General features: G+C 37.7%; 1 protein-coding gene across 1 annotated transcript in view; it reads right to left on the bottom strand.

The window, feature by feature from the left end:
- Positions 1 to 12,866, bottom strand: part of MOXD1 (monooxygenase, DBH-like 1) — a gene marked incomplete at its 5' end in the record, with an annotated part of 37,222 nt that extends 24,356 nt beyond the window's left edge. Inside the window, 3 exons of the mRNA XM_009872609.1 lie at positions 10,953 to 11,036; positions 11,162 to 11,329; positions 12,720 to 12,866. Coding sequence (XP_009870911.1) covers positions 10,953 to 11,036; positions 11,162 to 11,329; positions 12,720 to 12,866 — 399 coding nt within the window. The remainder of the gene's footprint in view (positions 1 to 10,952; positions 11,037 to 11,161; positions 11,330 to 12,719) is intronic.
- Between the last annotated feature and the right edge of the window lie 691 nt (positions 12,867 to 13,557).

Genomic DNA, 13,557 nt, shown 5'->3' with positions numbered 1-13,557 from the left:
TCAGCCTCATAATGTGATTAGGTAGGGTTTCCTTGGAGGATGGAAATTTTCCAGAACAAAAATAGAGGTTCCATACAGCTTAAGGCATTTAAATTTGCATGATTTGTCCTTAATATGCATGGAGGGTTTTTTTCCAAAGGAAGACTCATATACAGGACATAATCCCAAACTGAAATAACAGTGCTGACTTATTTGTTTATTTAAGAAATATTGGGATTTGGGTTGAACTGATTTTGCATATACTTTAAAACACGTAACAAAAACTCTAACATCACTGTGGAGGAAAAGTCTTCACCACACGAATGGAAAACCTTATCCAAAGCACAGATATTTCCTGTTCTTGGTGTAGAGAAGAAAGGATTTATTTACTCAGTGACTACATTGCCCAATGAAGGCTCTTATTTAAATTTTATTAGTATACTGCATTAAGAAGTAATTACTATATTTCCATTTAAAGCTGCAGAATTTTTACTAGAAAACAACACATACTTTCAGGTAAAAGTTACTGTTGCTGTACTGTTAGTTTGGGTAGGAGGCTATATATCTAAATTCACACAAATCCTTCTGTCTCCATATAGGGCTGCTGAAGATTACACTGTACATCTAGAATTTCTATAGGTCATCGTACAGAACAACTTAAATATTTGAATTACAAAAGAGGAATCAAACAATACAAGAAGCAATAAAACCAAACACTTAAAAATGAGAGCTTGAGGTGGGTTTAGTGCTTCTTATTCTCTCTGCCATCAAGTCTACTCCTAAATAATGACCTGGAACTCCTCTGCTCATAAATAGTTTCAGACTTTAAAGGCATGCAGTAATTTAGACAAAATCCAAAACAAGTATACCTCAAAGAAATATTCATAAAACATTGTCTCTGACTGAAGTATGTCTAAAGATTTAAGACAAGGCATTTAGTAACAGTTAGAAAGTATAACCCTGAGGAGCAATGTGATAAAAAGCTCAAGTCAAGAAAAAACATGTTTCACTCAGTTACACTTCCTGGCAATATGCTCATCACAGTCTTAAGCAGCAGAAACACGGGAAGTTGTTGCTGCAGTCAGAACAGCCAAAGTGTTTGCGTGCAGGTGACACACTCCAAGCAGAATTAATCGGCAATGAATCGGTGACATTATTACTTTCTTGTGGAAAAAATCTCATATTAAAGTAATAGGTAACCAAGTATGTTTCAGAACTAAAGCCAACATGGGTAGTCCATAAAGAGTTTATATTTATTCAAGAGGAACATATAATTTGAATAGTATAAATTATGAAGTCAACAAAGGCACTCCCTTTCGGTCATGAAATCACCATTGACATGCAGCATTGTCTATTTCTCTGAGATGGCAGTGGAAGAGATTTTAATTTTATCGTACAACAAAAAAACGTTCCCTTTGAGCGTGAATCATAGTAACATGATACTTTTTCTTCTGCTTGGGAGTGAACATGCAGCTTTGCCTGAAGATAGAGCACGTGAGAATTTACAGTGTCTCTGTTTCTTGTTTCACACATACTGGCGTATACTGATAAAAAATACATTTTCTGACAAGGTAATGCTGACTTCTGTGAAGAATGCACATGAGAAAGGCCTTAGGCATTCAGATACCGAGCTTTTACAAAAGCCACCAACCTGAACACTCTGGCACCTGAAATCTGCTGAAGGGAAAGCATGGGATAAAACGAGTGGAAGGGTCATGACACCTGAGCCTCCTGAGTCAGCAGAACAAATCTTGAGAACTATTGCTTATAACCCTCTAAAAATATATATTTACAAGGTTAACACAAAAACATGAGATAGCCTACAAAATAAGTTCAGTTAAGTAATGCCTACATTAATACTGTGATTTCCACATTTTCTCACCCCAAGCCAGATTGTGATATCCATGTGTAAGGCTCCAACAGCCCTCAATGATACCCACGAAGTCACACAATAAGGGTCATTTTCAGATTACACGGTTCTTTATAAGTCACTTGAAAACATCGTTTTAAAATTGTACTGTAATAACTCTCTAGAAACCAAGATTGTAATTGGCACTTCATAAAACAGAACGACACAGTTCCAGTGTAAGCAACTTAAAAGATATTAATGGAAAGGTCACTGAAGTGAGGTGACAGAGAAAGGAAACCGAGAGCATTAGTTTAAAATTTATAATAATTTGCTTAGATACTTATGTCTTCTCAAATTAGAGTATTTTGGGATTGGTTTTTTTTTTCATGTATTTCAGTTAGATCCAAGATGTAAATTGTTTTCATACCAGGTAAAACTTCACTTCTGTCCCGGTATCATCTGACTACTGTCTGTCTATTTTTGAACTGTTGTAAATGTTCTTTCTTTCCATTTTACCCCTGGGAGCCAATGAATCTGTGCTCTAGACATAGCTGCAACTCCTGTGCATTGCAAGTGGAAGCAGACAGGGAGAGGGTGTCATAACCTTAATCCCTGAACACTAACCTCAGTAGCTAATGCTGGGGTTGCAGAGTGAGACTGAAGAGAAACAGCTGGATCAGAAATGAAATTTCTTCTGCATTCAAATTACATTGGACTTGTCTGAATTAAAAAGCTGTTCTTAAGAAGCAATGTCAAGATGCTAGCAGGACCAAGGTAGGTCTGTTCTGTGATCCATCCAGACACTCGCCTCACACTGTGCAAGTCTCACAGTCAGAGTTTTACTACCTAAGAACATGTTGCTCTGGTATTTGCAAAGAAGATGCTTTAAAATTGCTCATGTAAGGCTCAATTCTACTCTGAAATATTTTATTGCCTGCTATGAAAAGAAGTGTTGATTAGTTAGCTGCAATTCCTGCAATTTCGAGACACAATTTTCTTTTTCAGTTCACTACCTAGTCACAGGCTTACTCTAAAACCATATAAAAAGCTAAGGACGAGGAAGAAGAAACAAAGATATGTTACAAGACAACATGGGGTTAGTCAACAGCAAGCCTCTCCTGAAGATCGGCCCACAAATCATCTCAGAATTGGGAGGCAAAACTCAGAAATTTTCACAGAAATTGTACCCTCCCATTCTCCATGTTCATCATTTGTCATATTTTAAGTTAAAGCTCCTGTCATCTAACACTTGCATGTAACTAGAAATCACGTAACTTCTGATTTTCATTTAACCAGAAAATAATATAAAATACACATTTCCCAAACACATGCTGGCATAGTGAATACATTGCCGTCATGGATGGGTGTTTTTTAAATTTTAAAAAGAAATTTAAAATAAACTGGATTAAATAAACTAGAAATTCAAGTTTGTCAATGACAGAAATTAAGTATATTATTTTTGTACACCAAGTATGTAATAAATAAGGCAGCAGTAGCTGCATAGTTTAAGTGTTTTTATTGTAAAGATTTACAAGCAAATGAAAGAAGACCACCACAAAGTAAGAATATGTTCCACTATGAAATACAAAGTTTGGTGTGACAGCAAAATCTGTCGTCATTTGGAGTTTCATCTTTGATCACAGAATGAAACACAGGAAATAATTTTGCATCTGAAATAATCTAGCAGCATATGAGAGAAGACAGCATTTCTCTTATTTCCTGAGACACTTGCTTGGGAAATTTTTCATTTCCAGCCAGTTCAGTTATACAATTCTTTAACACTGCAAAGCCAAATGGGCCAATTCAGGCTTGCACTGCAGAGGCAGCCCTCCGGATCAAAGGGCAGATAGCTTACAAGCTCTGCAGCGTAAGATGATCGTCTGGTTGCCAATCTCATTTACCCAGGCTCAAATCGCTTTGCAGGGAAATGGGCAGGAAAATACAGAGCATTTGTTTATGTCAGGCTGCATGATGCAATTTGCTAGAGTTATCACATTTAGCAAAACGTAGAAGTTCAAGCCAGAGAACAACAGGCAGTTACTGTCTGGTATCATTCAAGTTAAAAATCAGTGCCCTCGTTTAGGTACTGAAGGCTACAAGCTGCCCTTCTGGCTTTCAATCAATCAGTCTCTTAAACTGAAGTCCCTTTGTGCTTTCACACTGGGGTCTTTGGTATTACTAAAGCATTCCACTGTCAAAAATCAGAGTTACCCTTGGCAACAAGTTTTTTTGGAGTTTTTGCTTCCTTATCAGAGATTGCCTCAAAACCGAACATGAAGATTAACTAGCAGCTGCTGGTGTGCTTTAATACAGGCCTTTCTCTAGTTGAAAAGCGGCTCCCTTTTCTAAAAAGATCCACAATGGAAAATTTTGGTGCTTATATAAAATTATGTCCAATGTAACACTTCCCCGCTAATGCTAAACAATTAGGTTTCTTCTGGTGATATGCTTGGCTTATTTACACTAGTCACAATGTAAGTACAATGCCAAAAAATTGCATAGGGTTGTGGTTGAGAAAAATCTATTTTTCCTAAAGGTAATGTTTTGTTTTGTTTTTTAAAAATATTATTTCACAATCCTTGCAATACGAGCAATTTCTTCTCCTGACCATTTTGGTGGGATATGTATCCCCTGATTCATCCGAGAGCTACATATCTAATACAGGCTGGTTGCCTGCATGCTCTCATCCATCAATAATCAGAGAAACTGAACCGTGCTTGAGCTCATGTATGAGATGATGTATTTCATCATGTTTTGATGAGCTCATGTATTTCAGATCCCTCCTCTCGGATGACACAAACAGCTATTTTTTGCCACTCTAAGGTCAGTTAAGCAGCTGCCTCAGACCTGTGGAAAAGTCAAGTTATATGAGAGGAAGCCCATCTTCATGGTTGGAAATTTGCTATTTTTAATAAGTTGCCTGAATTTAACTTACTATTCATGAGGGGAACTTAAGAGATATTGAATTTTGACTACATAGCCTAATCCCCAGCATGGGGTTTGTTCCCCATTTCAGCAGCACTAAACCTGCTCACTCCATTCTTGTAAGCAGGTTCAAATAATGCACCCAAAAGGAGTGCTTTATACAGGAACCCAAATGCTAAAGAGGTTACAAATGCAAGCTACTCTCCTCCTTTCCAGTGCCAAATGTCCTCCAAAACTCCCATGCCATTAAAAAAAGTTCTCTTACAGAATCTGAAGTATTTTATGCTGTTAAATACAGTCACATTTCAGCCTTTCTGACAGTACTTCTCTGACTATATCACTTTCAAAAATACCTGGGAAGTTTGGAACTGTAAGAAAATGGGTAATTCCTAGAGAAAAGACATGTAGATACAGCTAATGTATATACTCAATGGCATTTGTTACTTAACATAAACTCTTTTTCCTACTCTTAATAATGAAATTCAGTGTCCAACATGTTTTTGTCTATGCGATTATATACTACTGAAGCCTGGGGAACTACTTTCTTTGAAGAAAACACAGTATATTTCAAAAAAATTAAGAAAATATAGAGAGAAAGCTTCCAGAGTGTTGTAACTAGCACAGACATGCTATACACCAAAGCTGAAAAGCTTAACACAAATCGATTATGGCATGTCTGGCACATAGAATATACAAATCAGTCATTCACCAGTGTATACCGTAAATTTTCAGAAGTTCACACACAGCACTAAACAATTTGTAGGGTGTAGTAGGAGACCACGGCTATAGTGAATTCACAGAAAATCTGGAGACAGTAGAAGAAACACTGTATCTTAAGGTTTTTTAACTGAAGCAGAAAAAAACGGTGGAGCACATGGGAGATCTGCAGTTAATGTGAAGCCAAAGTAATGAATCTTTAGCACTTACGCTAATAAGCAATACATAGAATAACAGAACACATGGAGTATGGAAACTTAAGCTAAAGACAGTAGTAAAAAAAAATGCTGTTTCTGTAGAACCACAAGTAGAAAGAGCAGTAAGACCAAGTTTTGAACATAAAGCAAAAACTGTATTTACTGAAATACTGGGATGTATTTATCACAAATGTAAAACAAATATTCACTTTCATGTGACTGCTAAACATCTGCATGATGCCAGGCTACAGTAAGCAAAAAAATAGTAACAATTGCAGAAATAGGCAGAAATATACAATCATCAACAAATAATTTTACAAAGTGTCAAACTAGAGGGAGAGATGTGTCAGCACACCCACACCCATGCACATTGAAAATCATGAAAAACTGACATCTTGACGATACAAGAACCACAGAATGTTAGGGGTTGGAAGGGACCTCAAAAGATCATCTAATTAAAGGGTTTCAGAAGCTCCAGTGTATTGCTACTGAATAACTTTGGGATTTTTCCAACTGAAAGAGCAATAAGAAAGAGACTTTTAAAATGGGTGATTTATAAGAGGGAGGATGCCACAGCGTGTGTTCCTCTGGGTATGCCCCTCTTGCTCTGAGAGCCTTCGCTCCCCCAGAGCAGCGGGGACTCTGCCTGCAAGGGCTCTCCACACCCGGGGAGCTGCCCTCAGCATGGCTTCAGCAGGGAAACAGGAATATTTTCATGCTAGGATCAGAGCATGGACATGCCTCTGTGTCTGCTCTATCAGTGGGTCCCTCCTAACTTCTCTCTCTGAGAGGTCCTGCCAGAGCAGAGATCCTTCCCCAGGTCCAGTCAGTGAAGCCCGAGAACTTACTTCCTTTAGGGATGCAACCAAGAGGCACGCTCAAGACCAGTCAGAATAATGATATTGAAGGAGAACTGCAAAAATCCTAGCGAGAAATAACCTTAAACCCGTCTCCAGAAAGTCTGGGCTAGTAAGTGGAATGCTTCTTTTCCAAGAAAGCTACTTCTGAGAAAGTTCCCAGCTAACTTCTGTATGCGAGAAAAGTAAAAATCCCTCGAGCAGTAAGCCTGAGGCACATACAACTGCCTGAAGCACAAAGCAGCAAAAGAGGCCAATGCACAGGTAGCTGCACAAGGAGTTTGCAGCCAGGCAGTGATGAGCACTCTCCCACATGAAGAGCAACCAGGGTCCACCACTCCAAAACCACTGCAGAGCCACGCTGCAAACAGCTGATTCGAAGAGATTGCCTGCTGTTACTTCCAAGCAATTCCTTTCATCTGGTTTGCATATCGTTATTTTCAGAATTGACCTATTACTCTGATAATTGGTTCTGCTAACACAAAACACACAGGAAGAAAAACTTGAAGTTTAACAAATTTTCAAGCATCCATACCTCAGCCAGATAGGCTGCTGGAAGCTGAGGAGTGATGTACTCCATGACAGTCATAAAACCTCCTCTGTGCCTGGGACTGGTTGTAATCTCTGTAACTCTTATCACTTATTATGTCCAGCTACTGAGATTTTTTTTTTCCCCTAGGAGGCATAATGTTATTACGAGTTATTTCTCCAGGAGGCATCAGAGAAGAACTTGTAACAGAAGACATTTTAGGGACATGTAGGAAAACACACAATCTCTTCCCTAGAGAAGAATTTGCAAGATATATGAAACAAAGTAAGATTAAACCAGGAAGTCCTAACCCTGGCAGGTTGCTCCATGATCGCAGTGAAGCTCTGTTCTCCAATGGTAAATAAGGAGAAATAACTTATCTGTGTCCTTATTCTACCTATGAGATGAACACAAGATTACAATCTTATCTCTTGCACAATTTACATGTCACGTAGTGCAGTCTGATCACGAACAGTCAATGAAAATATGCTGTTTCTCATTACCTGAAGTTCTTGGAAAGTAGCATGAATATTATGTAAAGAGAAAGAAAAGACATTAAGTCTTACATAATTTACCTTTGACTGATTTTGAGATCTCTTATATTAGTTATGTATTTACCCTGTGCTAGCAGAAGAACCCAGGCCTTGCAATCGCTACCCAAATAAGCCCTTTCTTGATTCACTTTAAATCAAAATCTTGCTCATGCAAGCAATCAGGTGGAGGACCATGCATGGGCTACCTAAAAGGCAAAGGAAGTGTATTGGAATATCTGTTAAAAAAGGAAAAAATGTTCCCATTGCCCAGAGTCATTCAATTTGGGGGACTGCTGCTTATTTTGGTTGTTTGTTTGTTTTGTTTTGTTTTGTTTTCCCCCATGAGAAGAAAAGGCACAAAAGAGGAAAAGGCTGTGCTATGGGCATCCTAACCATGCAGTATAAGAAATGCTTTGTTTGTACAAGCACCAGTCTGGTCCCATGGACCGACGACACATTTCCACCTGGGGACTTCCACTCCTGGCACACATCCTTCCGTCGAGATTCACTCAAACAGATTCAGCTTAGGAGTTCCACGACTGCTCCATGGCAGCAACTGCACCAAAGTAAGCAAGAGTAACTGGAGATTCTCTTCAGAAGAGTGCTTCTCATCCAAACTAGAACACTACTGTAGACGCATCCTAAGCCCAAGTGCTATCACTTATTCAGCTGTGGCACCACTAGACTGCACTTACGAAATACATTTTTAAATGCTTTGAATATGTTTTGCCTGATAGTATATAGTTACTTTAAAAAAAACAATAACATGTTGTCAAGGGAAGTTAAGAAATCCTTTTAAATTCAGAATCTGGCATTCGTTAACCAGACATGAATAAAAGTCTGGGTCTCTACTTTTAAATACAGACCTAATTGTTTTCACAGTTTCCTTCATTAAATTATTATGCTTTCTTGATGAAAATTATATTTTTAAAAATACATTATTATAAAATTCTCAGAGTAATTTTCAAGAAGAAAGGAATGAGAGAGAACAGCTGAACAGTATGAAAAAAATTCTTATTGAGGCTATTGCACCTACTCAACACTCCAGATCACTGACAGATTTACACATACGCACAGCTAACCACACATATCCGTGGTGTTGATAGCACACGTTGTCCAACAAGAGCTGAACTGCACACGGTTTTCCTCCACAAAATCACACAGGAGGACAGAAATGGCCAAAGCCAGCTCATCTGGACACTACTTAACTAAATTATACCAGAGATGAATTTGTACCATTTTCTAAATTCCTTTTTTCCTGTCTTTAAAAATGCGACATGTAAGTTTGTATGAAAACGGTGCTACAGAAGGGATTCAGAATCAACATCTACATAAGTATTTAATTAACACAGACAGTTTAGCCAAGCCAAATAATTCATCTGCCCCCTCTTTGTGAAATTCAATCCTGTTTGCACAGCTAATATCCTCCTGAGTAGCAGTAAGCCCCATCCTTTGTGTATCAGTAGGCTTTAGGAAATGTTTAAACAGTTTGCAAGAGTGCATAGACACAATTCCACAACAACCTTCTGTGTGTCATCTACAAAAACATAAGCTGTCCCCCTGAAAAGAAATGGTAAGGAAGTGTTCTTACATAGTACTTCTCTTTTTCTGTAATCATTTTTCTCCCTCTAAATATTTTCTAAGTAGCAAGATGAAATTGGTTTGTTTTTCTGAGGTGGAAAATCAATGAGGATTCTACTCTGATTTTTAACTTTGAAAACCAAATCCTTACCTTCAAAGTATGTTTTCTAAAATTATAATATTTTTATACAACATCATAAAAATAAAGAATATAAAACTATTCTGTGTATTTCCTGTAGTTTCTATTTTTTTTCATAGAATGGCCTAGGCTGGAAGGGACCTTAGAGATCATCTAGTCCAACCTCCCTGTTTTGGGCAGGGACACCACCTCTCGACTAGGCCTGGTAACACATGGGGACCGAGCGGGAATCGAATCCGCGACCTCGGTGTTGGTCCTTGTTGCCAGCACCGCGCTCAAACCACCGAGCTAACCAGCTCCCATTCTGAAAAACAGTCAGTGTATTTCTGAGCTAAAATCATATTTTTAGCTTCAATCAATCACTATTTAAAAACAAAATAGTAACTGTATGTGCAGTCAGGCAGAACATTTAAAAATTCATTTCAGAAAATATAAACAAAAAATATTTCCAGAGAATTATGAATGTATCCACCAAACTTAACATGGAAAGCACAATTCTGATACAATCATTTTGAAATTCTCTCACTTGAAAGAATAAAATGAGGAATCTTGACATATATACTGTATCACAAGAAAATTCTGCTTTTCACACAGATCTGTGAAAGTAGCTGTCACAAATTTCAAATGTGATTAAAGATCATGTACCTGAAGGCAGAAACCCACAATACTTCAGAATAACTGCAGGTATTTCTCAGGCATACACTGGAGATCACACAATTAAGTTCTCAGAGTTAATTAAAATTTCAGTCTTACTAAATGCATTGGAAAAATATGATTGACAATAATCCAAAAACCGGAATGGAATTGCATACCTAAAAGCACTCACAGGTTCAATGAAAGGTAAAAAACAGGGTCAAAGCTATCTCACTGTGCTATCTTAAGCTGTTTAGAACTATAATGACAAAATGCTCTTTTAGAAGGTCTTCAGTGTATTCCTCCAGGGAAGGAATGGGAGAACCATCTTTCCCCCAGCTCTCTTAAGCTTTCATTTCCAAACTGAAAGAACAGTTAGAAAATGCGTTGTAGGAAAATATGTTTATTCATGTGGGTTTTGAAATCATTTTGTTGAACCTTTTGTGGAGAGGTTTACACATTTTCATTATTTTTTAAATAAACTACAACATCCATCTCTTTTTCATAATATATGGCTTTACACAGATGAAGATAATGCAGTCTGTGATCACGTGATGTAACATTCCGTAACTCCAGTGTGGTCATTGCAAGAGAGGTGATTGGGATCAAATAAGCACCTGTCTCTTTATTGGAGCAAACTTCACTATTTAATTATTTTTTTGATCAAAAATCACTCTCTGTTAAAAGAAATTAATTAAATTCCTATACAAAAGTAGAAAATCGACGGAACATGTTTTTAGATAACTTTATCTAGTCTTTGCCAGAAATGTTTACAGAGAAAAGTAATTTTCAAACTCATTTTCTTAAGGGAGAGAGAAGGCACGTGACGGTTGTCCAGGCGCCCCAGAATCGGCCATGGGCACACATATACTTGACCCATGTTTGCAAAGACAGACAAGAGATCTTGCTTTCACTCCACTGAGTGATGAAAAAAATTTTGAAAGGTCAAGAATTTCTTTGAAGCATAATCACTATCTGAGCTCCTCTAAATTCGTTTAGTCTAAATCACTCACCTTTGTCACATGATGCTTTTCATGTTGGACAGGAATCTTAAACATTTGGCACCAATATGTTGTATCTTTGTCTGGTACAGGCACCTGTCTTAATAAAAAGGGCAAGAACACAACACTGTAAGAGTCACGTGATCTTGTTGCATAAGTTCAAAGGTTTAGCTATCACCTCATCCCCACCCCGAAATAAACCCAAAATCAGAGTAACTTACGTCTTTGTTTGTCAAGTCAAAGTATGGCAAAGAGGCAGATAAGACTTCCTCTTTCTCAGGATTTAGTAAACGTAAACTCTTTGTACCACGATTAGACCCATGGTAATTTTGACCCGCTTCTCCCATGTCTTTGTGGTGGTAGGCCCATATTACCCGCACCGTGCTCTCCTGAAAACAAAAAGTCTTTAATGAATAGGAACAATATCTTCCTTACATAGTTCACATAATTCCCACAACAGGTATGATGTAGGCTGTTTCTGTGTCTGAACGATGACAATGTACACTGGAGGACTGGTCGTCTACTGACACAATTTTGCCTTTAAAAGTAATGTTTTTTACTCGTAGGGTTCATTTGAGATACGCAGAAGTTCATTAACGTCACAAATTTAAATCATGTCTGCAACCAGCAGAACAGACTCATAAAGAGTTAAGCAAGTAAGCGCGTGATGTTTTTTTTCTCTAGAGATGTCAGTTAAGTGGCCAGCAATCAGGTTTCCCCCAAAAACATTTCCCAGGCTCAGCTCCATAAGGATGTGAACACTTTCTGTGAACTGCTGTCTTTACATTCTAGGGAAGACAGATATTCAATTACAGAACAGATTTACATTTTAAAAATAAACCTACAGCCACAGCACAGATCAATTCTCCATAAACCATTCTCAGATTGCAATAATCACCCTTGAGACAAAGTATTCTAATAAATCCTGAAGTGGCCCAGAATGTTAAATTACACAGAGAATTTGGAGCAGGTGTGAAAACCATAGATCCATTGACTGCCTGGAAAACTGGCAGTTTATACAGCTGTGGTTTGCTTCCTGCACCTTTCAGCTCCTTGTGTTCTTATTATTGGATATATTTTGAAAACACAGATAATGAAAATAGTGTTTAACTACTACAGCAATGCTTCTAAAATAAGCAGTAAACAAGCCAAAGCATAGAAAGCCTTGCAAATCTCTCTAACCCATCTGTCATTTCCAATACAGAAGTCATCACTTCATACAACTTTAAATTATGCTTAGGATACAGTACAGCTGTCCCTAGGCAACAGAAGAATTTAACACGAAAAGTATTTTACCATGTAAAAAGTTTTACCATAAAACTCTTCAATATATTAAATCTGAAAAAAAGAAATAAAACAAATAGAAACTTTTTTAAAAGCCTATCTTTAAGATTAATTACAAGTTAATGTAAGACCTAAAAAGTGTTTCTCAAGTTGGCATCTTTTGAATGATTCTAACTGTAGGGCATGGGACTTGATGCTCTAGAGGTACTTGTTTCAATCCTGTGTTCACTTGGTGTGTTAGAAATCAGAGAACATAATGCGTTAAAGTAAAAAGAAAAACAAATCTTAAATTAGAATATAAAGCTTAATAAAACTAGCACAAGTGTTTTACCTGTTTAATTTAAGTTGACTAAATGACGTTCTGCTAAAAACCTACAATTTTCCTAATTCTGTCCTTTTACTAAGGTGAGATTTTAACAACCAGCTTCATAACTATATATACATTTGGCCTGTATTAATTACTTTAACCCTCTACTTATAGGCATAGCTTCTTACCGTTATGCTCTTGTCATTTGTGTCACAAGTGTGCAGTTCTCTGCTAAAAGCCAATACTGTATGTGTACTGTTTTCCATGGCATATTCCAAATGGTAATCCTGCTGAGGATCCTTTTTCAGTACTCTGTTTTCATCTGTAAAATAATCCTGTTAAAAAGAAAAGGTGTGTCCCATTGATAAAATCTAATACTAAATTAAAAACGAAATTTATGCCTCATACTGAAGCTGCTTAAAACACAACTCTATGTAAAATGCTGAAGCATCAGAGTTCTGTATCAAATTACAAACTTGAGGTGACACTGCACTTTTTTTTATTAAAAATCTCCAACAAGGTAAATCTCCTTGATAAGTATCTTAAAGAAGGTCTTGAGCAACTTTAACAACACACTGCCTGTACAGAACTGCAGAAATAAACCCAACAATCAATTTATTGTAGCTGGAATGTCATGAACTTTGGGAGAAATTACAGAGAGAGTGAATTTCACATAATATTCACATCAACATTGTCGCTCTCTTTTTTCCTCATTTTTTGCCTTTTCTTCCCCACAAAAAGTAAACCTCTTGAATGAATGTTAGCTGGAACCAGAAACCCTTGGGCTTAACTATCATGAGAAGTGCTCAGATCACACAAAAGGTGTGGGGTGGGAGGTTTTGTGCGGTTTATTTGGGGGGGGGGAGCTGTTTGTAGGAAAGACGCTCCCCATCTGCGAGTTCAGCAGAGTCACGGTACAATGGAGGAGCGGATGCATCTATGCCAGGTCATTAACCTCCTCACCCCGAATTCCTGCAGCCCCGCAAGCTTGGACCCATCCCTCTCTCACCTTCCACCCCAGCCACC

The sequence above is a fragment of the Apaloderma vittatum genome, unplaced genomic scaffold (assembly GCF_000703405.1).
Source record: "Apaloderma vittatum isolate BGI_N311 unplaced genomic scaffold, ASM70340v1 scaffold12737, whole genome shotgun sequence".
In the NCBI taxonomy this organism is placed as follows: domain Eukaryota; kingdom Metazoa; phylum Chordata; class Aves; order Trogoniformes; family Trogonidae; genus Apaloderma; species Apaloderma vittatum.
This window is presented reverse-complemented; position numbering and strand designations above follow the sequence as displayed.